The 26939-nt window shown below is 48.1% G+C and overlaps 1 protein-coding gene across 12 annotated transcripts in view; it reads left to right on the top strand.

The window, feature by feature from the left end:
* The first annotated feature begins 9978 nt into the window (after nt 1–9978).
* LOC132392501 (calcium/calmodulin-dependent protein kinase type II subunit beta) overlaps nt 9979–26939 on the top strand; it is a 316023-nt gene continuing 299062 nt past the window's right edge. For all 12 annotated transcript variants that reach the window (XM_059966521.1, XM_059966502.1, XM_059966512.1 and 9 more), the window contains exons 1-2: nt 9979–10138; nt 10354–10448. In XM_059966521.1, coding sequence (XP_059822504.1) covers nt 10074–10138; nt 10354–10448 — 160 coding nt within the window. In that variant the 5' untranslated portion in view covers nt 9979–10073. The remainder of the gene's footprint in view (nt 10139–10353; nt 10449–26939) is intronic.

Below are 26939 nucleotides of genomic sequence, written 5' to 3'. Positions count from 1 at the left end.
TTGCTGATTATCCTCTTAGTAGATAATCACCTTTCGTTCCTCACAAGATTACCTGCCTGCATTTCCTCCTCCTCAGTTGGTTAATAACCAATGTTCACAATCTGTGCAACTGCTCTTGTAAAACTGGTCTCTCCATTTCAATTTCAGTGCACTTTTCTAAAACAAAATGTCTACCTGATCTCTTCCTCGGAGCAATCTTTTCTCAAGCACATTCCACTAAGAACATGGGCATCCGTCATTGAGGACCCCCATCACCTTTTTCTCATTGCTACCATCATGGAGGAGGTACAGGAACCTGAAGACACACACTCAGTGTTTTAGGTATAGCTTCTTCCCCTCTGTCCTCAGATTTCTGAATGGACAATGAACTCTCATACACTATCTCAATATTTTTTTCTTTCTCTTTCTCTTTGTACTACTTACTTAATTTAATTTTTAAAAATATACTTCTGTTGCAATTTATAGTTTTTAAAGAAATTATCATGTATTACAGTGTACTGCTGCCACAAAACAACAAATTTCACAACATATGCCAGTGATATCAAATCTGATTCTGATCTCGAAGAGTGAAACAATTCCTCACCACAGGGAACAGGATTTCTCTGTGAACCAATATAGGCTTGATGGGCCAAATGGCCTCTTTCTGGGTAACACACAGAAGCCCAGCCGAAGCAGTGAAAGGAAAGCAGCATTTCATAAATTGCCCACATCCGTGCCCCATCAGGTTTAATGTCCCAACTGCAGGTAAATCTGCGGCTCCCATACTGGCCCCAGGCATCTCAGAATCTACAGAACCAGGGCAGGTGCAGGTCACCACTGATCACATAAGACATAGAACCAGAATTAGGCCATTTGAGTCTACTTTGCCATTTGATTGTGGATGATGAGAGGGATTGATTATGGCATGCCTTATGAGAATAGGTTGAGTGAACTTGACCTTTTCTCCTTGGCGTGATGGAGGATGAGAAGTGACCTGGTAGAGGTGTATAAGATGATGAGAGGCATTGATTGTGTGGATAGCCAGAGGCTTTTTCCCAGGGCTGAAATGGCTAACATGAGGGGGCACAGTTTTAAGGTGCTTGGAAGTAGGTACAGAGGAGTGTCAGGGGTAAGATTTTTCACACAGAGAGCAGTAGTTGCATGGAATGCACTGCCAGTTAAGGTTACAGAGGCAGATGCAATAGGGTCTTTTAGGAGACTCTCAGACAGGTACATGGAGCTTAGAAAAATAGAGGGCTATGCGGCAGGGAAATGCTAGGCAGTTTCTAGAGGTCACATGGTTGGCACAACATTGTGGGCCGAAGGGCGCGCAATGTGCTGTAGATTTCCATGTTCTATGATTTATTATACACACCATCCTACTGTCTTCTCCTTGTAACCTTTGACACCCTTGATGATGGCTGGTTCTTTGCTTGCAAAGATGATTTTTTTTTCCTGCCTGCGCTGTGTAGGTTTATAGTGAAAATCGGTGCGCATAGACTCCAGGGGGACATTCATAATGGCACAGTGAGCTGCAATGGCTGCAGCGACTGACTGCAAGGCTGGAGGTTGAGTATCGGAGTTTTCCTTCTCTTAGACAGACTGCCTGGCAAGGCTAACGGGTCTCATCTACCCGGGTTTGGAATCGGAGTTGTCCTTCTCCAAGGCTGGCTGATGAGCTCAGCCTGCCCGTCCAGTTATACCGCTGGACACCCAGTCGCGCCATGACTTACCAAATGCAGTAAGATCAGAGATGCCACGTGAAGGTGTTGCTATGGACACAGTGGTGTAGGAGAGGCCATATGCATGACAAGCCAAACTGTGGTGATCACAACACCTGGAAAGGAGAGGCTATGGGAGACGCTTCACCTTCCTTAAGTGAGCAGGACATCCTGCCCGGGAATCACCCGCCCTCTTTGACACCCTTACTAATCAAGAGCTTATCGACCTCCCACATTAACAAGTCAATGTACCCAGTGACTTGTCCTCCACAGTTGTCTGTAGCAATGAATTCCACAGTCTCTCCACCTTCCTCATCTTTGTTCTGAAGGGATGATCTTCTATTCTGAGGCTGTGACCTCTGATCCTAAATCTTCACCTATTGGAAACATCTTCTCCATACCCTCTCTATAGGTCTTGCAATATTCTGTAAGGTTCAGTGAGATCTCAGCAACCACCCCCCCCCCCCCCCAACCACCATTCTTCTAAACTCCAGCGAGTACACTCCCAGAGCTATCAAACACTCCTCATTCCTCCTAACACCTTCATTCCTTGGATCCTTTTCCTCATGAACCTCCTCTGGATCCTCTCCAATGCGAGTACATCTTTTTTTTGATATGGGGCCCAAAACTGCTCACAGTACTCTAAAAGTCTCAGCATTACAGCCCAAAGGGCTGCCTCAGACGAACAAGGTCATTCTGTGTGGTAGTGGGCTGTCCGTCAGATAAGATGTTAACTGGAGTCCTGTATGCCCTTGAAGTGAAGCAGCAAATTCTACACCATACCTCGATGCAAAGGAAGAAGGATTTAAACTTAGGGATGCAGCACGGTAACAGGCCCTTCTGCCCAAAGAGCCAGTACTGCCCGATAACACCCACATGACCATCAGGATTTCCATTGTCTGCTGAATCCATTGTGTTCATAACCTAACCTAACCCCTATGAAACCAGAGTACCCGGAGGAAGCCCATGGAGTCAAGGGGAGATGTCCTTACAGACTGTGGTGGGAATTGAACCCTGGTCGCTGGTGCAGTAAAGCGATGTGCTGACCTCTATGCCACCATGCTGCAATTTATTGAGTTGTTGATCAAGTCTGTGTTGGGCTATTGTTTCTGTTTCTGTGACCCTACCATGTATAAAGTGGCTGCTGTGTTTACAACAGTGACCATATTTTAAAAGTACTTACATTTATAGAGTTATACAGCATAGAGACATAAAGCCCAACTGTCCATGGCGACAAGTTGCCTAGTTAGTAGCAATTGTCTGCATTTGGTCCAAACCCTCTTGAAATCTTTTCTATCCATGTATGTAGAAACGCCTTTTAAATATTGTCATCGTACCTGTTTCATGTGCCCACCACCCTCTGTGTGAAAACTTACCACTCACATCCCCTTTCACCACAACCAACATCAGCACTGCCGCAGCACAAGGCTGTGTGCTTAGCCCCCTGCTCTGCTTGCTTTACACTTATGACTGTGAGGCTAAGTACAGCTCCACTGCCATCTTCAAGTTTGCAGCTGACACCACTGTTGTTGGTCAAATCAAAGGTGGAGATGAGTTGGCATTTAGCAGGGAGATTGAAAATTGTAGCTGAGCGGTGCCTCAATTACAACATCTTACTCAACATCAGTAAAACCAAAGAGCTGATGACTGACTACAGGAGGAAGATGCTGGAGGTCCGCGAGCTGGTCTTCATCAGGGTCAGAGGTGGAGAGGGTCTGTAACTTTAAATCCCTTGGTGTTATTAGAGGATCTGTCCTGGCACCAGCACATAGTGTCATCATAAGACATGACAGCATCTTTACTTTCATAGAAGTTTGCACAGATTCAGCATGTCACCTAAAACTTGGACAAACTTCTACAGATGTACAGAGAGTATCCTGACTGTCTGCATTACAACATGGTATGGAAGCAGCAATGCCCAAGAACAGGAAAGCCTTTAGAAATTGGTAGATGTAGCCCAGTCCGTTTCAGGAAAAGCCATCCCCACCACTGAGTACATCTACAAGGAACACTCGCAGGTAAGTAGCATCCATCATTAAGGAATCCCAACATTCCGGCCATGCTCTCTCCCGGTGGGGCGGGGAGAGGGGCCTTAGGTCACATACCATCAAGTTTAGGAACGGTTATTACTCTTCAAACTTCGGGGTCCTGAACCAGAGTGGATTTCTTCACTCAGCTGAACTCTGAACTGATTCCCCAATCTATGGACCCATAAACTCACTTCAAGTGCTCAGTATAATTTATTGATTAATAATTTTATATTTCACAGATGCCATAGTGTAGCCTTTTGCTCCACCCGACCACTGCAGCTCTGTGGTCTGTCAGGCTCTTCGCAGCCCTCCTCCAGGCTCTTGTCTTCCATTGGGGGGGGGGGGGGGGTTCTGGGAATGGCTTTGGCCCCTGCAGCGATGCCTGGGGTTGGTAGCTGTGGTGCCTTGGCCTGGACGACAGCCTGGGGTGCTGCATTACATGATGCAGTCTGGCTCAGCGGCCTTGGCCAGCAGCCAGTCGAGGAACAGGGCAACTCAGGCTCTGAACCCCGTCCGACGGAGCGCAACCAGGAGAAGGGAAACTCCGATTCCAGACTCTCAGAAGGTCAATGTGTGCAACCCTGGATCCATGGATGTGCCTTGAGCATCCATCAACCATGCCCCTGCCATGGTAAAATGGCCTGCTGCCTTGTGGGCCAGTCTCAGGAGAGACAAAGGCTAAGGGAGCAAACCCTGACAGCAGATCTGGAGCGGAGCCCCTAAGGATGGCATTCTCTGTCTCCTCCTGCAGCCAAGCTGGTACAAAATTGTTCTGGTTCTACCTTTCCTTTGGATTATATCAGCAAGGCCAAGAGAGGGATCTTGTTGTCTGGGCAGCCCGAGGTCTCCAACTCGCCTGTCCAGGCTTCTAGCACCCTGGAGAGGTCAGTCCAGTGACCTTGGTACAAACAGGAAGTGGCAGTTACCGTTCCAAGTTCATACCAATTGGCTTAGGAATGAATGACAGTGGTCACTTCTAACAGTGGGAGAGATGATTGCATCTCTTTGGGCAGCTAATACCTGCCACGAGCTGGGCAGCCCCCAGCCAGTAAGGTGCAGTCCCAGCACCACTTCACAGGCTGCGTGGAGCTTAGAGACTGCCTCAACAGGCTGGCTGAACCTCCACGCCAGACAAACCTAGAGGAATCAAGAAGAATCCAGCTCTTCGGGTTGCAAACTGGAATGTCAGGAATGACATCCAACAGGTCAATGAAGCATGCAAGCCTGCCGTCGTAGACAGAGAACTCTGCAGACTGAATATTGATATTGTCTGCCTTCAGGAGACTCGTCTGGCAGACGAGAGTCAAACTACACCTTCCTCCGGCAAGGGAAGCCTCAGCATGAGCCAAGTCTGTCTGGTGTCTGTTTTGCGGTGAAGGGTGCACTCGCCACGGCTGTTGAGCCCCCATTGGGGGAAACAGACAGAATCCTTACTCACTGACTGTCAACATCTCCTGCCCCAGTCACCTTTGACAGCATTCCTTGACCTCACTCTCGGTGCCACCCCTGAAGATGAAGATCTCTTCTATGGAGCACTGGATGAAGATTTCTTCTGTGGAGCACTGCATGAAGATCTCTTCTACAGAGCACTGCATGAAGACGAAGCATTGTCCAAGATGTCTAGCACTGAAGGGTCATACCTGTTGGGAGACTTCAATGCTAAAGTAGAAGCCAACAGCGAGGCCTGGCCCACATGGAGTGGGAAAGGTAAACAAAAATGGGCAGCGGCTACTACCATGGACTGCGTGTAATCAGCACATACTTCCAGTGCAAGGAGCTTCACAAGGTCTTGTGGGGACATCACGATCTTGCCACTGGGACCAGAGGGGCCTTGTCATCAGCAGTGTGTAGATCTCAGAAGCATCCTTTTCACCTCTAGCTGTCACACTACACTGACCACTCCTTGGTAGCCAGCAAAGAAGCTGCGTCCCTCTAAGAGGAAGGGGCGGCCATGCGTCAACACTTGCTGTGCATTAGGTGCCGAGCGAATGCAGAGGTTCATTGGCCGCTTTGAAGCTGCTGTGACAGCCTCCACCCTTGACAATCAAGAAACAAGTGGTTCTGTCTCCTTGATGCCATCTACAACCCAGCCATCACTGCCTTTGGTAAGAGAGAACTCACACAAGCAAACTGGGTATGAGGAAAGCTGGTAGAAATGGAACCAGTGAATGAAGCCAAAAGGAGAGCCCTCCTCGTCTACAAACACTTTTAAGGCAATGAGAAACAAGAAAACTGTTCGCTGATATGCCAGCAATTGCTGGCTGAACTTGTGTAGCGGTAACCAGACTGCAGGGGTTGGACGAGGCATGTATGAAGGCATCAAGAAGGCCACAGGACCTTCTGTCACTCAGACTGCCTCTCTGACGTCTAAGACTAGAGAAGCCACATCTGATCAAGGCAAGCTGCAGCATCACTGGGTCAGGCACTACGTAGGATTGCATTCAGCCCCGTACTGCACTCGAGGCTATCCCAGATCTACCAGTTATAAAGGAGCCAGATGCATTGTCAACACCGGAAGGCTTCCGGTCAATATGGCACCGGTGTACAATGCTCCCTCAGTTGACATCTTCTGGACAGACCAACAAATCATTTATTTCACTTCTTTTACATCTGTTTTCCATCTTAAGTGTGTTTCTGGAACTGTTAGAGCCTGTGATTTACAGTTTGGAGGTTGATTGAGTCACTTTGCCATCTCCGAGAAGATTCTGTGAAGCATCCACGAGCCTCAAGGCAAAGAAGCTGTGAGATGGTTTGACTCCATTTTGCCGATTAAAGTGACGAGGAAGATTGAAACATTGAGGTGAATGCAGAAGGCGAGTGAGGGTTCAGCGCCGTCTACCTGCCTTCTGATCACTGATAGGATGCCTCTGCTGCCAGAGCAGGAGCCTGGGTGGCCTATTGCTGTGCTCCAGGAGCAAGCCTCTGCATATGAGCGTTGTCTCTCTCTTTTGTTGATGCCAGAGGTTCTGTGTTTATGGATTTGCACTATAGACTAAGGACTGGGGACTTTTTCAGTTTTACGATTTTTATATTCCGTTTTATTTTTGATATCCCATTCCTTCTTGTTGTTTTTGTGAAGGAGGAGGGTTTTAGGGATCAATGTTCTTGGTATGTTTTGTGTGGGGAGGGGGATTTAGGGGTCAACATTCCCATTGTTTTTTGTGTGCGGGGGGGTGTTTGGGGTCAATGTTCTCATTGTGATTTGTGTGGGGGAAGGGGTTTTGGGGGGCACTGACAATTGTGTTACCATTTTTTTGTATGTGGGGTGTGTTTCTCTTTGAACTGACTTCCATGGTTTTCCTTGTTTCTTGCCTATCTGGAGAAGACAAATCTCAAAGTTGAAATACTGCATAGATACTTTGATAATAAAATGAACCTTTGAAACCTTTTGACTTTTTGACTATCTCGCTTGAGGGAAGACCCTGGAAATGACGGTGTCCCTCCAGAAGTTTTGAAGAGCATTCCTGCACATCTGCACGAGCTCCTCTCCCTCTGCTGAGACAAAGGCTACGTACCAATGTGGGAAGCCAACATTGTCACCTCGTACAAGAACAAGGGCGATCGCAGTGACTGTAACAACTACTGCGGCATCTCCCTCCTCAGCATTGTGGGAAAGACGTTCGCCCAAGTCGTTCCGGCACGGCTGCAGCACCTTGCTCAGCATGTCTACCCAGAGTCAAGGTGCGGTTTTAGAGCAGGCTGATCCATCGTGGATGTGATCTTCGCAGGAGAAATGTCGAGAGCGGCAACAATCATTCTTCACTGACTTGACAAAGGTGTTTGGCCTGGTCGGCAGAAGTGAGCTCTTCCAGTTGCCGCAGAAGATAGGCTGCCCTCCAAAGCCGCTGGGCATGATCACTTCCTCCAGTGAAGACATGCACGGTATTGTCTGCTTTAACTGCCCAACCAGAAGCCTTCCCAGTGAGAAGCAGAGTAAAGCAAGGCATTCCGGCACCGATGCCCCTCGGCTACTTCAGTATCGTTTTGGAGAATGTGCTGAGGGTGTCTACTTACGTACCAGAGCTGACGGCAAACTCTCCAACATTGCTTGCTCACCTTTGTTACAAAACCAAGATGTGTCAGATCCTCATTCACGAGCTGTGGCTCGCTGACGATGCAGAACTGACTTCCCACACAGAAGCCCAATGCAGCAATTCATCGAGCACCTGCCCCATGTCTGCAAGGAGTTCGAGCTGACCATCAGCTTGAAGAAGACAAATATGATGGGGTCAGGACCCTGACTCCCTCCCATCCGTCACCATCGATGGTCACGCTCTAGAGGTGGTTGACTCCTTGTCACAAACACTCTGCACCTTGATGCTGAGCTGAGCAACAGGCTGCAGCTGTCATGGCTAGGCTGAGCAAGAGAGTGTGAATACCGAGCTGTGATCTTGGCACCCTGCTCCACAGCAGCAAAGCCTGGACAATCCACACTAGCCATGAGAAGAAACGGAACCGCTTTCACCTCAGACAGATCCTGCACACACCTTGGCAGGACCGAGCTACTAATACAGAGGCCTTACAATGTCCAGGCAACCCCTGCATGTTTGCCCTCCTCAGCTGGAGGTAGCTCAGATGGGCTCTGGTTGCATCCCGAAAGACCTGCCGTCTGGGCAGGTGGCAGAGGGTGCTAGCAAAGTTGGTGACCCACAGCCTGCAAAAAAAAGATCTGAAGCTGGCCAGCATCGATGTGAAATACCGGGAAGACGTGCCATTTGGACTCCAGCAGTTCAAAAAGGCATACAAAGAGCAGTAAGTACCCATGTCAACAAGCTGGCTGTTGAGAGAGCTGGACGGACAGAGAGGGCCTCTCCAACCAGACGCCCACCTTCCTTCACCTGCAGCCAGAGTGGGAGGGACCGTCACTCCAGAGTGGGACCCCCTCAGCCACTCTCGGGAATGAACCACCACGAGCATTTTGGGACAGAAGGATGCCAAATGAACTTGCACAGATTGTCTTCTTTTGCACATAGGTTGTTTGTCAATCCTTGTGTGTTGCTTTTCACTGATTCTATCGTATCTCTTTCTAAATAACTGCAAGAAAATTAATCTCAGGGTAGTATATGATGACATTTGATAATATTTTTACTTTGAACTTTGAACCTTTCCCCTACTTACCTTAAACCTTCAGCTTTTACTTCAGGCACTCCTCCCCTGGGAAAAAGACCACTGCCATGATTTTATAAACTCCTGTAAGGTCTCCCTTCTGTCCCTTAACTTGCTGTGTCTCTAGATTCTTGATTGGTCAGGGCATTAAGGGAGAAGAGGGGAAGGCAGGAGATTGGGGCTGAGAGGAAAATTGGATCAATGGCAGAGCAGACTCAATGGGTCAAATGGCCTACCTCTTCTCCTATATCTTATGGTCTAAACTAGAGGAGTCTGAAAGATGACTTTATTAACTTGTCTTTTAATGCTTAATTAAAAATGTTGTTGTGAAAGCCTGGGATCTGAGATGTTTGTCAAGTTCATACACTATCTCCTAAAGACATCTAAGACAACAACATGAAATGGATAGATGCTTTCTTAAACTTCCCCCAGATATTTTCTTCAAATACTCATTCTTCCCCCCCCCCTCCCAGAGCAAGATGGGGAAATAAATGTCAGAAGCTGAATTTAGTTCAAGCTTTAGTGTAATGGTTAGTGTGGCGCTATTACAGCTTGGGGCGCAGAGTTCAATTCTGGTGCCGTCTGTCAGGAGTCCGTACATTCTTTCCGGGACCACGTCGGTTTCCTCCCACGGTCCAAAGAAATACCAGTTAACTGGTCATTGTAAATTGTCCTGTGATTAGGCTAGGGTTAGATAGGTGGGTGACTCCCCTCGTTTAACAGTAAGGGCCTGAATCTCCGAATAGAATTGTCACTTTTATTGAGTTCTACACTGAGTGCCGCTCCTGCGTTTTCTCTTCCCAAGCCATGGTTGAATTTCGAAGCCAATTGCCTCAGATGATCGCTCTGGGATGGAAGCCAACCCATCTGTTAAATGACCTGCTGCATGTTTCCAGCTGCTGCCGTTTGCAGGGATTGTTGTCGTTTGCGTGTTACTCGCCCCAGCTCCACGCTGCAGTCTTCCCGATTCCTGACAACATTGCAACAGGAACAATATTAAGGAGAGGTCTGTTTTTTTTCCAAAAAAAAATCGACGAGAAACGCAGAGCGCCGGAGCCCGGCGTCGTCCGTCCGCCCGCCCGCTCGCCCGCTCGGTTCGGGCGGGCTGTCAATCACGGGTCTGGCCCGCCCAGATTCTCCTCTCGCGAGAGGAGGGGCGGACGGGGACGGGCAGAGCTGTCAATCACCCGGGCCCCGGCAGCTCGCGCTCTCAATCTCTCAGTTGCAATTTTCCAACATGGCTTCGACTGGAAAGTGTACCCGGTTCACCGATGAATACCAGATCCACGAGGAGCTCGGCAAGTAAGTGACCCAGCCTCCTTCCCTCCCCTCCCCGGCGCCCTGATAGTGCGGGCTGAGGCAGACCTCCACACCCTCCCGTCAACTCCCCTGTTGCGGAGACTGCAACAGATAGAACCCCTTCAATGTGTGTTTGTGCGTAAAACAAATAAAAAATCCATTTTCTTGCGCGACATTGTGTCTAATTTTTGTGTTGTGTGCATATTCTCTCTATCCAGAGGCGCTTTCTCCACCGTCCGCAGATGTATCAAACTGTCGACAGGGCAGGAATATGCCGCGAAAATGATTAACACGAAAAAACTCCCTGCCAGAGGTTGGTAGCTGAATGTTTTATTGGAGTAAATGATTTCTCCCCCCCCCCCCCACATCGAGCCACACATTGCGGGCACAGTTTTGTTTTGGGGGAGTCTGTAGGTACGTGGATCTGTCAGTCTGCACCCACCCACCGAGTATAAGGTGACAGCGACGCCGAAATTTGGCCGCATTTTAACCTGTTAAATTTGATGATGTTTATAAAATGCGCCCCTCTCCTAGCCCCGCTTGTCATTTTCCTCGCCTGACATGTGCGGGGCTGAGATATGATAACGGTTTATATTATTCTGTGCTTTGCAAAGCAGGTGGTGGCGGGGAGGACGTGAGGGACAAGTCGATGTCAATCCGGTGTATGCAACTTGTTACTGTATCAGTCGGGCACTCGGGGCTGTAGCTGTTTTGACTGCGGGCTTTGCAGCGTGTTTATTTTCCTTTTCCTTTTCTCCTTATATGGCGATTATGCTTTCGATATTTGCTTGCTTTTCGTTAGAATTGCATACAGCAGAGGGCCGTAACATCGCAGGAGCGGGGACGAGCGGGAAAATTTAGAAAGATTCAGTTTTCGCACGGGCGTGTGTGTGTGTGTGTGTGTGTTTTTGCGCTGTTGTGTAATTCGATGGAAAGTAGAGTGGTTGTGACTGCAGGAAAGAAGCGTTCCGCTGCGGCGGCGTGTGGAAGGCAAGGCTCGGTGAAACGACGGGCACCGCTTCTTGTGAATTGCGCGGAGGAGCCCTTTTTAAACCGAGCATGACCCAGCTTATTTCACCCACCCACCCACTGAATGTAATTGTGCAGCTAATTTCAGTGAGCGTTGGATTTCTTTTACTGACCACGTCTGCGTGACGGTGCAGTCTGCTGTGTGAGGTGACTCCTGAGATTCGCCTCACCGATAAAGAAGGCGGTGGGGGGAATGAGTGCAATCCCTGATTAGTTTTAAGCAGGGATCTTTGAAGAAGGCTTGCTTATAAATTAAATCGGGGGTGGGTGGGTGGGGGGGAAGGCGTTCCTATTCTTGTCTGGTTCATATAAATAAACAGTTTTTATCCTTGGTTTGTTTGGCTCCAATTCTTTTGCAATTTCATCCCATATGGAGTGGACACAGGACAGGTTGAAGCGGGGTGTTACAGAAGCCTGTGGCATTTCTGTTGCTGCAGATGCCAGGCGTCTGCGTGTGTTTGGTGGGGGTGGTTCAGTTGGCACCGCGCAGCCTGCCTGCCTGCCCCATGATGGAACGCACTGGGTCGCTCCCGATTTTAAAGCCTGGCCCTTCGTGAACCGTGGCCTGCTCCGGGGTGGGTGGGACTGTGGGCTTGGGCTCCTCGAGTCCCCCTTTACCGGTTGCTTGCTTTCGCAGGCGCGGAGTGACCCGCTTCCACTCTCTCCCGTGCTGACTGTCGCTTGCCTTTTATTCCTGGGGAAGGAGGCCTTTGACTGGCGGCGGGTGGTCGGGGAGAGCGAAGCAACGCTGGTGTTTGGAGGGGAGCTTTTCAGAGGCAAGCGGGAGGGGTTTTTAAGAGAGGAGTATTGAAGGGGGTGGGTTCCATGTGGTGGAGAGGTGTGTGAGACTGATGAGAGGCAGGCTGCAGGCCTGATATCAAAGTCACTTTATTGCCAAGTGTACACTGTATATGTTACCAGTTACAACCTTGATATTTGTTCCCTTGTGGGCATTCACAGTGTATGCAAAGAATTAATTAATAAACGGCAAATATCGAGAACATTACGATGAAGAGTCCTTGAAAGTGAGTCCATTGGTTGTGCGAACAATTGGGGATGTGGCTTCAGATGCAGGGCCCCCAGTGTGGACACGTGGGGAGGGGCAGGGCCCTTCCCTTTGGGCTCATGGGGAGAGGGTACCCTTGAGTGTGGGGTTTTTGAGGAGTGGGAGAACTCTTTGCTCTGGGCACCAGGGCAATATGCTTGTGTGTGTTATATCTACAATCTGTGTGCCCTTTCAACAGTCTTCCGGAGTACCAACTGCTTCCTGTAGGTGTTCAGGACCATTTTTGTAAAGAGCGAGGAAGTGAAGTACTCCATATTTATTTAGAGATGCAGTGTTCTCACAGACTGCTGTTTTTTTCCATGGCTGCACGCATCAACCGTTGCTCTGAGCGGGGATTGTTTGTATGGCCTGAAAACCGCTGCGGCATCTTAAACGTTTAACGGTTGAGAAAATCCTAGCTGCGTGGCAACAAGGGTATGTGAGCGGGAGCGTTTCCGTTACTGTGAGGCCACGGGTCCCAGCAGCTTAGAAGGAGCAGTGGGAGTGGGCCCAGTCGGCCCAACCAGCCCCCGTCGCCTGGTTGCAACGTGACCAATTAGCCGGCAGACCCAAATGTCTTTGGAACGTGGTAGGAAACTGGAGCACCCGGAGAAAACTGCACACTCACAGGGCGAACTCCTCACAGGCAGTGGCGGGAATCGAACGCGGATCGCTGGCACTGCTAACTCCTATGCTGTCCCTTTGCGGTCTCGCGTAGCTGTGTGTTAGAGACTGGAAACTGTGCCCAGCATGTGCTCAGTGCATCGGTAGAGACATTCAGTCTCGCCTCCCTCCCTCCCTCCCTCCCTCCAAGCCTTTTGCGGGTTGGTGACCCTTGCAAGCTCAGCTGCTCTTTTAAGCGTGGCTGGTAATCGGCAGATTTCAGGCCCTGCAGAGAGCTATGGGTTGCTGTCCGCTCTCTGCTTTGCACCCAGTATTAACACACGGTAGCCCCTCTTGTCGGCCGGTCGTCGTGGTCTGGGGTCCAGCCAGAGGTGTGACCCGCGTGAGCCCATCTGTTTGTGCTGTGGGAGCCACCAGGCAGAGTACCACGTGTCAGGTCTGCCACACCTCAGTCGGGCACTCGGGGCCCGGGGGTTGGATGTGCTGTATCAGAACCGAAGCAAAGGATGGGGGGGACTCCAGCTCTCTCCGGACAGCAGGGAGTAAAAGTGTAGAATTGCTGGAGCACGGTTGGTAACTGGAGAGCAGAAGTTCGGCGCAGCGTGACTGGTGGCTGGAGAGGTTTTCCTGGCATGTTTTCTTTCCCAAGCGATACACGAGTTGGGGGAATCAGAAAGTCAGATGCCTGAGATGTGTATTTTCAGAAAGGAAATCTGTATACAGCATAGCCAGGGACATCGTTGGGCACAGTATTCTGTTCTGGACTGGAGACCTGTAGTTACAAGAGGTGATTGGAGAGGTTGGGTCGATTCTAAGTGGATAGGGGCGAGCTATAGACATTGCACAGGGCATTAAAAGGTCCTTTCCCCAGGGCAGGGGAGCCTGGAACCAGAGGGCACAGGTTTTAAGGAGGAGAGATCTGAGGGGTAGGTTTTTAACATGAGGGTGTGAATGCCAGGAATGAGATGCCAGAGGAGGTGGTGAAAGCAGGGTACAATTGCAGTGGTTAGTTGACATTTGCTCAGGAAGGGTGGAGGGTCGCAGGCAATTCCTGCTGCCGATTGGACGATGGCCATTGTGGTCGGAGTGGGTGAGGTGGACTGTGAGGGCCCATTTCTGTGCTGTACGCCTCTCTAATTCTGGTCGTTAAGTGGATAGGGGCGAGCTATAGACATTGCACAGGGCATAAAAAGGTCCTTTCCCCAGAACTAAACGATCTGGTTTGAGGGGTAGATACCTGCCGGGAGGTCGTGGATCACCCCTGTTGAGAACAGAGTCACCGACCGGCAGCGAGCTCAGCCTCAGCGTCTGTTCAGCTTCCAGGCAGAGACAGCACCCCCTTCCCATGCTGACCTGAGGCGATTGTGCTTGAAAGGGATTTGTACCACTTGAAAGCTCAAGTAGTAAGAGTAACTGCAGAGTTCTGTCAGCGATCCGTCACGAGCCCAGCCTGCTGAAAGGTGCCCTGTGCTCCATCATTTGAATTGCCTCCACGTGCGAGAAGATTGTGGGTTCAGTCTCCACCATCGATAGAGTCTCTGCTGAGGCTCAGTGTTTGGTGTTGCTCTGAGAAAACCTTCTGCATGAGACATCCCAAGCCGTGTTGGCCTACCGGCGGGTGCTGAGCATTGCCCAGTGTTTAGAGGACGTTCAGAGGGATTCTTTCTGAGCCAGCACACTCGTCCTGCTTGGAGAAATTTTGAGGTTATAGGTGAAAGTGAACCCAGGTCTATTTTGAATTTGTTTCTTTGCTGCTTTGTTGAAGGAAGTGGTCTTGGTCATTCAGGTGAGGCAGAAGGCTGTCTGCACCCCACCCTGCTTTCCATCTCCTTTCTATTCCCCCTAATGCCCTTGTAGAATAGGGATGGGGAGGGAAATGGGGAAGAATGGGCTGGTGCCAACCGTTTGGCTTCATTGTCTGCCCAATGGTGGTGGAGGGAGAATGTTGTCAGATAGGGGGACCAACAGCAAGTAGGCGTAGGCACTTTTTAACAGTAACTATTTTAAGGATAATTCTTTTTTTCAGAAGCTTATTAATTACATTAATTGCACTAATGATTTGAATAAATTGAAGCTTTTGGAAGGTGGCAACACAATTACGGTAACTGTCACTGCTGCTAAAATTATATTTAAAGATCAGTTATCTTACAGGCCCGGGTAATATAAGAAGGAGCAAAGCAGGAGGACTGCAAGTTCGTTTTAAATCATCTCCCCGTTATCTCAAAGATTTAATGTGATGGCGTAGTTGTTACACGACTTGGAGGCTGTTCCTCCACTGGAGATAGGATAAGTTAGAGACGACATGATGGAATGTATACAATTGGCAGGGGTGTTCCTGCTGTTTGGTGGGGGGGGGAGGAGGATCTGGAATAAATGTTGCCCATTGTTAGATGGAGATGAGGCGCTTTTTTTTCTCTCAAAGTTCAAAGTAAGTTTATTATCAAAGTACGTATATGTCACTATTCATTTTCTTTCAGGCATTAATGGTTGAACAAAGAAATGTAGTAGAATCAGTGAAAACCTACGCACATAGACTGTCTAACAGCCAACGTGCAACTTGAAAATAATAAATAAATAATTGGGTCAATAAATAATACTGAGACCATGAGTTGCAGGGTCCTTGAAAATCCATCCGTAGTTTGTGGAGTGAGTTCAGTGTTGAAGTGAGTGAAATTATCCATGTTGGTACAGGAGCCTGACGATTCCTGAACCTGGGTGGTATAGAACACAAGGCTTCTATAACTCTGTCCCAATGACAGCAGGGAGGAGCGCATGCATGGCCTGGATGATGGGGTCCTCGAGTGCTGCCTTTTTTCTGGCAGAGCTCCTTTTAGATGTGCTCAGTGGTGAGAGGGCTTTGCCTGTGACTGACTGGGCTGTGTCCACCTCCCACCACTTCCAGTAGACCAGGTGGTCATGAACTCTCTTCCTCAACAAAGAGTGGAAGCAAAGTCTGTCAGATTTTTTTTTTAAGGCAGTGGCAGATGGAATGGTGGGGCTGATTTTCAGGGGCGGTGTGACCTACTCATGTACCTACAGTAATTTGCAAGTTGGTAAATCTTTTGGATGCCGACCTGAGTATCAAGTTCTGGTGGTCCTGAGTCTTATACCAAAGGGCAGGTGAAGATTCTGCTGCTCTCATTGGGTTATCAGGATTGAGTGGGAATACTGAGTGGAGAAGCTCAAGTTCTGGACTGAAGTTGTTGCCTGTGTATTTATCATAATGGATGGGGAAGTGAGTCAGCTTTCTACTGGGAATGAACTGTTCCTGCCTGATATGCCAATGTTCTCTGCCTCAGGAGATACCTGGGATGAGATGAACCAGTCCCGAGCTGTTTCTCAATCCTTGCCTTGATGCCACAGGTTTGGAGATAGCAAATCGTGGGAGGTTTACTTCTAAGATTTGTTTGATTTTATTTTGAGATACAGTGTGGAATGGGCGCTTCTGTCTCTTTGAGCTGCACCCGCCCCACTTTAACCCCGGCTGAATCACGGGACAGTTTGAACCTGCTGACTGGTACCTGTCTGGACTGCGGGAGGAAGCCGAGGGTGCTGAAAAGGCCTGCTCGTTCCACGGGGAGGTGGGTGGACATCCAGACTCCCTGTAGATGACGTCAGAATTGAACTCCAAACACTGCCGCCCAAGCTGTGATAGTGTCGTGCTACCCCATTGCTGGAGTTAAGTTATTCCGAGACCCAAAGCATGCCGTTTTAAACACTTCTGGCAGATCTTGTTGTCCTCCAGTTTGGTTGAATTCCACTCTCTGAGTTATATTATCTACCTACACTGCACTTTCTCTGTAGCTGTTACATCTGATTCCTCATCTGTTAACGTTTTATCTTGTACTTCCTCAATGCACTGTGTCATGATCTGTATGAACAGTGTGCAAGATGTGTTTTTTTTACACCGTATCTGGGTACTTGTGACAATAATAAACCAGTTCCAGTTCCGCAATGGGAAGTACTCTTGAACTTCATACCCAACTGCAGGCTTTCAGTATCTGATAGAAATGGGTTTAGAACTGGCATCTTCAGATAAATTATTAGTTTTGATTCATTTTGCTTCTCGCTCCTCTTCCGTCTGCCTCCCATCTTCAGTATTTATCTTGCGTACAAGCCTAAGTTGATTCACACTTGGGTTGCTCACTTGCTGACTGACATGGCGTTCATCGTCTGTCCTTTAGTATTGTCTGTACTGACCAGAACCATCCGTGATTTGAATTTAAAGCTGTCCTTGAAATCTGATCTTTCTGTCCTTCTCTCTGCCTCTTCCCTCCCTCCCTCCCTCCCTCCCTCCCTGCTCTCTCCCCCTCCTTTCTCAGTACCCACCTTCGTTCCTTAGTTATTTTGTTTAAAGTGAATTTACTATTGCAATACCTATATGCCACCATTTATATCCCTGAGCTGCATCTTCTTGCGGGCATTCACGGTAGCGTGACGCTATTACGGCTTTTGGTGATTTGGAGTTCAGAGTTCAATTCCGGCACTGATCTGAAAGGAGTTTCTATGCATCCTCCCTGTGGAACTGTGTGGATTTTCTCCCAGAATCCAAAGATGTCTCGGGTAGGATAATTGGAAGTTGTAAGATTGCCCTGAGATTAGGTTGGGGTTTATCAGGTCTGTTGGGGGTTGCTGGGGCAGCATTGCTCGAAGGGCCAAAGGGCCTTCTCTGTTCTGTATCACCAAAATAAAATAGCAATGAAGAAGTACAATGGAAAACCGCATACAGCATGTTTGGCACAACTTTGTGGGCCGAAGGGCCTGTATTGTGCTGTAGGTTTCTGTATTTCTATGTTTCTAACAAGATCAATATTCAAAAGGTGACCAACTGTGCAAATACAAAGCAAAACAAACACGATGATAATAATAAATAAGCAATAAGTGTCGAGAACATGAGATGAAGAGTCCTTGAAAGTGAGTCCACAGGTTGTGGGAGCAGTTTGGTGATGGGACAAGTGAAGAGTTCACCTGTGTTAGTTACTGATTGGGTCACATCTCCCAGCTCTGGGTGCAACACTTTGGGAAGAGTGTCCAGGTCCCAGACAGCTGTGGAGGAGGTGCATTAAAGTGGCTGCAGGGAGGAGGGAGTCTGGCTCCAGGATCGGACCGGAGAAGCTCTTGCTTTTTATCTTGGTGTGAAGGATGTTGAAGAGAGATTTGATGGAGGCGGATAGGAGCAGGAGCGGTTTGGAGAGGGGAGAGGTATCTGTTTCCATCAGTGGGCTCCAAGACTGTGAAACATTGATTTTTAAAAAGCAGGCAGTGAAGGAGGTGTATGAGGGAAGAGGTTTTACTGGGAGAGTAATCGGCTGAAAGCTGGTGGGACCAGGAACCAAACAGAATTGGGTAGGCCCTTGAGAGGGGATGATTTGCTTGGGGTATTGGTTTGATGGGCTGGATGGACTGTGTCACAGCACAGCTTTGTGGGCCGAAGGGCTTGTATTGTGCTGTAGGTTTCCTAATTCCGGAAGATCCTTCCAGCTCTGCTTCCTCCGGCATCCCCCGACCATCATTTATTATGCCAGCAGCTGCATTCCTTCCCCCCATCCCCCACTTTAAGATGATTTTTTATCACCCACCTCAGTTTTTGCTTGGTTCTAATACTCTTGTGCAGCTCCTTGTGAAGACAAGCAAGTTGTATGGCCACATGATGCTGGGTTTGTGCGGGCACCACCACACCTCGGGTGTATCTGCATCCTTCATCTCATCAGCATCCTGTTTTTATGTATATTTGCATAGGTGAACAGCTGGGGAGGCTGAATCCTTCTCACCCCGCGTACAGTTTGAAACTCCTGCCGATGCACGTCCTGCACAGACAGGGAAGCTCACCAATAGTGCTACTTCTGACGAGAGATGGACTGTGCACATCTGTACTCATGACCTACAGATGTGCAGTAAAGAACATTCACTGCACTGTGGCAGACAGGAAGCCTCTACAATCGGAAGTCAAAACTGCCCAACGCACTCCCCACCACCTCATCAAGAACATACAGTGTATACAGAAGGATGCAGGAGAGGGGCCAGTAACATCATGAAGGATCCCACCCACCCTGCTCATGAACTGTTTGTTCCACTCCCATAGGGAGGCTGCTGTGTAGCATCCACAACAGGACCACCAGACTCAAAAACAGTTACTCTCCCCAAGCAGTGAGGCTGATCAACACCTCCACCCACTGACCCACCCCTCCGCACCCCCAAACACCACTACTTTATCATTTCCTGTCAGAGTCACCTTACGTACAGACACTCCTGTGCCTTCGTCACTTTATGGGAACACAATCGATCTATTTATAGAAGCTATTTTATTATTGTATTTTTATTTTCTGCTGCACCAACTCCAGAGTAACAATTATTTCGTCCTCATTAATGACTAAATGTCATTAAGCAATCTTGAAAAGGGTGCTAAGGTGACATGTGGAATTAACCTCAGGAAGGAGCCATTGGGCTCAGCTAGGCCATGGTACAAATTGAGTCTGTGTGTCACAAACCTCACCAAAAGCTGAACTGCTTTGAATATCGAAAGGTCTAGATCAGGGGTTTTCGACCTGGGGGTCCCTGGCTTCATGGTATTAGTCCATGGCATAAAAAAAGTTAGGACCTTCCTGCTCTAGGTAGTGGACATAGAAAATCTGTAGATGCTGGAAATCCAAGCAACGCACATGCACAAAATGCTGGAGGAACTCAGCAGGCCAGGTAGCATCTATAAGGGGGAAAAAAAAAGTACAGTAGATGTTTCAGGCTGAGACTCTTCAACAGTGAGGGTAAAGATTAGCTATATTTGTCATATTATGGCAAAAGGCATCGTATGCATCAAATCAAATCATCGAGTACGGTGTGGCAATGCTTCCAACACTAACGTAGCATGTGCACAACTCACTAACCCCTCTTGTACCACGCAGTCACACACAAACTCCTTACACACAGTGGGGGGTGGGGTGGAATCGAACTCTGATCGTATCGCTGGTGCTGTAAAAATATGTGCTAACCACAGTGTTACTATGCTGCCCCATAATGTTTCCATTAGTGAGAGAATCTAGGACCAGAGGGCACGGCATCAAAAAAGTTTAACCCTCCAGAACAGAGATGAAGAGGAATTTCTTTCGCCAGAGAGTGCTGAATCTTTGGAACTCATTGCCTCAGATGGTTGTGCAGGCCAAATCATGGGGTAGATTTAAATCAGAGGTTGATAGGCTCCTCCTTAATCAGTCAAAAGTTCCCAGGAAGAATGGGGTTGTGGGCGGAAATAACTGATCGTCTGTAGAGTGGGCTTGATGGGCTGAATGGCCTAATTGTGCTCTTAATGGCCTTACGGTGTTCAGACCATATCCATCACAGCCACCTACAGCTCCAGTATGATAACATCTCCTTCCGCATTCCAGAGGCATGAGTACACAAATGTGTAACTCCAAACCTTTCAAAGATCGGGACCTGATAGGCTATAAATAGACTGTTCAACAAAGCAACTCCCTGAATAATAATCTGGTCCAAAGCAGGGAAGTCATTAACTTTTTGAGGATGTATATCAAAACTCGGGAGGCCGGTGGTTTGAAGGTTGACTGAAAGGCTTCAATTAGAAGAGCTATCTGTGTGAAATTATACCTTGTGGAATTAGAATTGGTTTATTATTGTCACATGAGCAGTGACGAGCTTGTCTTGCATACTGCTCGTACAGATAAGATCGTTGCACAATCCATTGAGCTAGAAAAGGATAAACTAGCAGCGATGCAGAATGAGGCGTAACAGCTACAGGGAAAGAACTAAAGGGGGAGCGATTTACCTCGTTACAATTTTTAATTTCAGAAAGATCATAACGAGGTAGATTGTGAGGTAAAGAGTCTGTGTTTGGGACTAGGGAGCCATTTAGTTGTGGGGCAAAATCTTAATTAAAAACAACCTTCCCTTAAAGATAATTGGAGTGAAATGTGCGTGCCATAAAACAACAGTTGGAGGACAGGAAAACTGGGAGTGTAGGCTGTTGTGATTGCTTCACTTGAGTTTATTGCTGTTCATGCCCATGATGAGGCATAGTAACAATGAAAAGAACTTGCAGCAGCATTGCAGGCAAGTTGGTACTGCCAACACACAGTTTAAAATTAAGCATGTTGTGCATGAAATTGTATCGTCTAGTGAACGGAGAGTGGGAGAGAAAAAGACTGCAGATGCAGGACTGGATGCAGTCAGGGACCTCTCAGTGAAGGTAGTCCGTAATGTCCCATGGTTGAAGTGGGGGTCGAGGTTACACAGGTCGGCTGCAGGGAAGAAGCTCTTCCTGAATATGCTGGTTGTGGATCGTCAGGCTACTGTACGTCCTCCCTGACGGTGGCAATGAGAAGAGGGCATGACCTGAATGGTGAAGATACTTGATGGGATGCCGTCTTCCTGTAGATTCTGTCAGAAGCACCACTGCTCCTGGAGTATCTAGAACTTCCGAACCTGAATGAACATGTGGATGAATATCTTGCATTTATTTTGCAGCCTAAATGGGACGTCCTGAGAGTGACCAGGCCAGTGCTGTGCTGGTTGAAATGTAGCAAGTAAGACAGCCAGTTTAGCCCAGGGCTGATCATGTATTAATGATGCGATCATTATGGTGTGAAAAACAGACATCAGAAAGCACCACCCACTGTTCTGAAGTAGGACTGGGGGATGGGCTCCCGAGACGGGAAGGTGGCGTTTTAAGTGATATATCTCTTATGGGTGGTGCCCTGACACGATGCGGTGCTCCCTCGAGTACTGACCGAGTCTAAGCCAGCACAGTATGCCAATGAGGAGAGAAGGGTGTCAGTCTGAGTTAAAACTGGTGCAGGGCCCGGGAACTGAGGTGGGACCACCATTCTCACTCGTAGTCACAGTGTAACAGAGCACAGAAATGGGCCCGTCAGCTCTACTCATCCATTGAGATGCAAAAAGATAATTTGTCCTGTTGACGTGCAGAAAATCAGATGCTTTGAGGTGATTAAGTGGCCTTTATCAAGTACTATTGAGATGTTAAAGGATAAATTTGTCCTGACAACATGCAAGAGTTTAGATACTAATCGCACACATTGTTCTTGGGTGGATGACCATTGTGACTGCTCATGCTATCACTGTTGCCAGGCATGTGACTGTGGAGTAGCTAAAAATTGTATCTTGCATACGGGACTGACTGTGGTGTAAAACCCTATTAAAAGGGAGGATTGTTCCCTTGTTCCAGGAGCATCGCTCGACAGGGCTCTGCGGGCACTGCGAAGTTTGTTAAGTGATCCTCCGAAAAGTTTGTACTTGCTTAAGTAAAAGAATCGTGGCTATCCACAGAAGTTAGCGCATTGCATTTGTATCAAGTGCGTAAGAATCTCGAGAATGAACCGACATGACACCACGGTGCTCACCCAAGCTGGTCCCACGTCTGTGTTTGGCTCGTAAACCCCTCCTATCCATTCTCTTATCCAGTGGGCTTTTGAATGTTGTTCTTGTGCCTGCTTCAACCACTTCTCCTGTTAGCTTGTTCCACACGCCCACTCCCTATGTGCAAAGAAGTTTCCCCTCAGGTCCCCTTCACCTCTCTCCTTAAACTGATGTCCTCAAGTTTCTAGTTCCCCTTCTCTTGGGGGGGGGGGAAGGAGAGACTGTGTATGTTTACCTTTTCAATAGCCCTCATGATTTTGTGCCCCTATATAAGATCATCGTTTGATCTCTTTAACTTGCCCCTCAAAATGTTCCGTATACCCTTTCCAGCTTGATGATGTCATTCGTGTAATAAGGAGACCAAAACTGTACGCGATACTCCGGTACTTTAATGTCTTGTTCAACTGCAACACAAGACAGGCCTTTCTGTGGACAGAATCCTGTAGATGAGTCAACAGCTCTGTATGGGGTTTTGTGGTTAATTATTCAAAGCTATCATTTAGCTATCAAAACAGAAATAGGCATGAGCTCTTTGTGGCTGATCCACTGTTCAATCAAGTCATGACTGATATTTTGCCGCAGCACCGCTGTCCTTTGCTAATTTATACTTAATGACGAGCGAAGGGGAGAGAGTGAGCAATTTCAGGTTCCTGGGTTTCTCAATATCCGAGGACCTAACCTGGTCCCAACATATCAGTGCAGTTGTAGAGGAGGCATGCATGATCAGTTTGAGGAGATCTGGTTTGTCACCAAAAACACTGGCAAATTTCTAAGGGAGCACCGCGGAAAGCCTCACTGTCTGGTATGGGGAGGGGCAACTGCACAGGAATGAAGAAAAGTAGTCGGAAAAGGGGACTAGACTCGGCAGGACATCTTCAAGGAGCGGTGCCTCAAAAAGGCGGTGTCCATCATTAATGATTCCCATTACCCCTCTCCTCACTCCTTACCATCAGAAAGGAGGTACAGAATCTTGAAGGCACATGCTCAGCAATTCAGGAACTGATTCTTCCCCTCCATCATCTGGTTTCTGAATGGACATTGAACCCATGAACACTACTTCACTACTTCTTCAATTTTTTTTTGCACTATTTAATTAATCATTATATATCACTGTACTTCCTTTTGTCTATTGTTATGCAATGCATTGTATTGCAGCTGCAAAGTTAACAAGTTTTTTGTCATATGACGGTGATACTAAGCCTGATTCTGAAAAAGAGTGTTAAAATCTGCCTTGAACGTTCAGCACCCAGTGTGAGGGATTCTAGAGATTCACCATTATCTGAATGAGGACATTTCTTCTCGTCCATCTTCACTGACTTCCCCTAGGGATAACCTCATCCCGGCACTTCCCCTGCCAAGTATGTAAAAGAACAACTTTGTACGTTTCAATGAGGTCACCTTTCATCCTTCTGAACTTGAGAGTCTTGTGCCCTAATCTCTCTTCTATGGCTATACCTGCTGCCCTGAGATCAGATCCACCCTGGCAAGTATCTGCTTATAGAGTGAGAACAGATGTGTGCAGTGTTTCAGATAGTTTTGGCAGAGCTCTGTATACCTCGAGCAAGGCGCTCTAGGACTCTACCATCTTGCCTTCTGAATTGCTTGCTGAATCTACATAATAAATTGAAGGATACTTAGGACCCAGTGAGAGCTAACTCCTACCTTTCTACTACTGGTGTATGTAGCAGGGCTGCAGTCTGCACCATCTTAAAACATACTAAACTCACCTTAGCTCCTCTGATGCCACCTTTCACCGTGAAGGTCCAGGCAGTGGGCACGTGGGCACTGTCCTCTGTGCTGCTCCCCCATTTCTACCCTCTCAGCATCCTTGTCACTTGGATATATTACACCTAATTCCCTCCTTCCATGTTATTACCACACACTGTGAGCACCTGGAGCCCTACTGCGGGCATCCCCTGGTGCAACCAGCCAGCTCAGAGCTGGTCCGTTCTGCTTTCCAGCCCTGCTCTCGCTCTGGTACAGAACCCACAGCCGCTCTGTTTCACATTCTTCTGCAACCCCCTCTTGGATGGCGCCAGAGTCCCTGTGCGCGCTCGCACTGGTTTGCTCTGGCAGATCCTCTGGCTGCAGCTGCAGAAACCCGGCACAGGTTTGTTCATTGCGATGTCCCTTCGATAACTTCACATCGACTCTGCCCCATCTTCTCGCGCCTGTTACTGCTTCTGAAATAAAATATTCCATTGGCTCCCCAGTCCCATCCTTGCACGGGGGGGGGGGGGGTGTCACATTTATTGCCTTCCAATATGTGGGAACTGTTTGGGAAGTGAGGGGATTTTGGATGGTGACAGCCAGTGTACCCATTCTCCAAAACCACCCATCCGCTTCAAAACCTGAGGACACAGATCATCTTGTTTGGAGGATTGATCACCTTTCAATCCTATTAATTTTCCTACTAGTGCTAATTTTTTTTCCTGGCTCTCATTCACCCTGGACCTGTTATTTTGTGCTACCTCTGGGCATTTTTACGTTCCCTGCATGGAGGCAGACTCAAACTAAGTGATTTGAGTTCTCTGCAGAGCAGCAGTCGTGCTGTTTGATTTCTCTGCTGCCTCCTTAACCCTGGCATACTTTCAGGAAGTGCAGGCAGTTTTCAGAGAACTCTGTCCCAGGTTTTGTCTGTGACCGTCACGTCAGGTACAGTGCCATTGGTTGTCTCTTCATTGCTGCCTTGAGATGCTGCTCGGTCAACCAGTCAGCCTCATTGCATCCTTTGCAGGCTGCACCATCTGTAAAACCCATTGCAGTTATTCACTTCGGCTGGTCCGACACCATGTTCCACCAAAAACATCACCAAGCAAGTTTCTTGATTTTGGAACTGTGTCACGACCACTGGTCTGAATCCTGGAATATTCTCCTCACAGGTTTATTGGTCTGCTGAGATGCAGTGGAATGCTTCTATTAGCAACCCACCCAGACAGGTCGCTCCAGAATGAAAAGTAATTGCAGAGAAAATGGAGTGCAGATAGGTGGATGAAGTGTTATGTCCACGATGAGCTAGATTGGGGAAAATCAAGTGCCCACATGTTTCGTGTAAGAGGTTTGTGGGCGCCATGTCAGCGCGCGCTATTGCAGCGCGTGGCGTGGGAACTCGGAGTTCAATTCCGACATCCTCTGTAAGAATGTTTGTATTTCCTTCCTGTGAGTGCACGGGTTTCGTTCCACGGTCCAAAGACAGACCGGTCAGTAATTGGTCATTGTAAACTGTCCTGTGACTAGGTGAGGGTTGGATGAGAGGGGTTTGGAGGGATATGGCCCAGTGCAGGTCAGTGGGACTGGGCAGGAAAATGGTTCGGCACAGCCAAGAAGGGCCAAAAGGCCTGTTTCTGTGCTGTAATGTTCTATGGTTCTAACTAGGTGGTGCAGCTCGTCGGGCCTTGCTGTACCCCCAAAATAAATAAAAAGAAAGATGATCACAAGTCTTCTAACAGCAGGATCGAAGCCGGGTGGTACTTGCTCTCCAGCTCTTGTGTCTTCTGCCCGATGGGAGGGGTGAGAGGGAAGGGGAGAGAATGACCAAGGTGGGGCGGATCCTTTGTTATGTTGGCGGCTTTCCTGGGGTCGCTGGAAATGTAGCCAGAGTCGGGAGAGGGGAGGACTGGTTCGTGAAATGGACTGGGCTGTGTCACAACTCTGCAGTTGCTTGCAACTTTGGGCAGAGCAGTTGCCGTATCGTGATGTGGAGCATCCAAATAAAATGCCTTCTCTGCTGTGTCATTTTTTTAAAAAAAACAAGGACGTGTTTCCAGATGGTGTTATGTCCCTGCTGGCTGTATCTGTGACTCGAAATGGATACAGCAGCTTTGCTTTGCTGCACCTGAAGGGAGTGTGGATCTCTGCACAAAAGTGATTCCCTCTTCAGAGTGAACTATGTTCTGTAAATGCCACTTCGGTCAAAATTTGGCTGCTTCGTCCTAATGGCCTCTCCTGCAGATTTACTGGATTACTGGTGTTGGTGAATACAGTTCTGCAGAGCAGGATGCCACCACTGAGGGTCGGATATTACCCCTTTTTACTTGTGTCTACAATTTAAAATCAAATAATAGCCTTGTTTTTGTCTAACTCTTTTAATGAAAACAGTCTCAAATCCACAGAGAAATATTGGTCCCCTTCCAGCTGGGTATTCTCTCTGTTTGTACCCCGAAACATGGCTGGCTTTTATACGGAGTTCTGCCAAGTGCTGTCTTGTGTCTTGCAGGCCTGTTTAGTGTTTGAAGCGGTGGAGAGCTTGGCTCCTGGCTGCATTTATTTAATCCCAAAGCCTCCCAGATTCCCCTCTGAAAGAGCTGGTGTTGTGATACGTTGAAGCTGTTTGGTCGGGCAACAAGTGAAGTGGAGGTGGGGGCTGACTGGAGTTTCGGTGTCCAACGATCAGAGGTTCCGTGAGGCAGCTTTGTTTCCTGGAATGTGGATGCTTCCACGGTGATTTAAAGTTTTGGGAAATGAAGTAAAAAAAAATAAGAAAATAAGCCTTGAGAGGAGAGCGTTCCAATTTTAAGGCAGGTTTGACTGTAATGCCAGAACTTAATACCAGTAGTGAATATCGGGCAGCCCTGAAATCATAAAAACAGGAGAAGGTTTTTTCTTTTTTATATAGAGGTACAGCAGAAAACAGGCCCTTCCAGCCCAGCTCCACCCAGCAACCTACCATTTAACCCTGGCCTAAAATGACTATGACTGTTTAACCTACTGACCCGTGTGTCT

Source organism: Hypanus sabinus, chromosome 1, assembly GCF_030144855.1.
Source record: "Hypanus sabinus isolate sHypSab1 chromosome 1, sHypSab1.hap1, whole genome shotgun sequence".
Lineage (NCBI taxonomy): Eukaryota > Metazoa > Chordata > Chondrichthyes > Myliobatiformes > Dasyatidae > Hypanus > Hypanus sabinus.
Note: the sequence above shows the minus strand (reverse complement) of the source record. Positions and strands in the feature narration are given on the sequence as shown.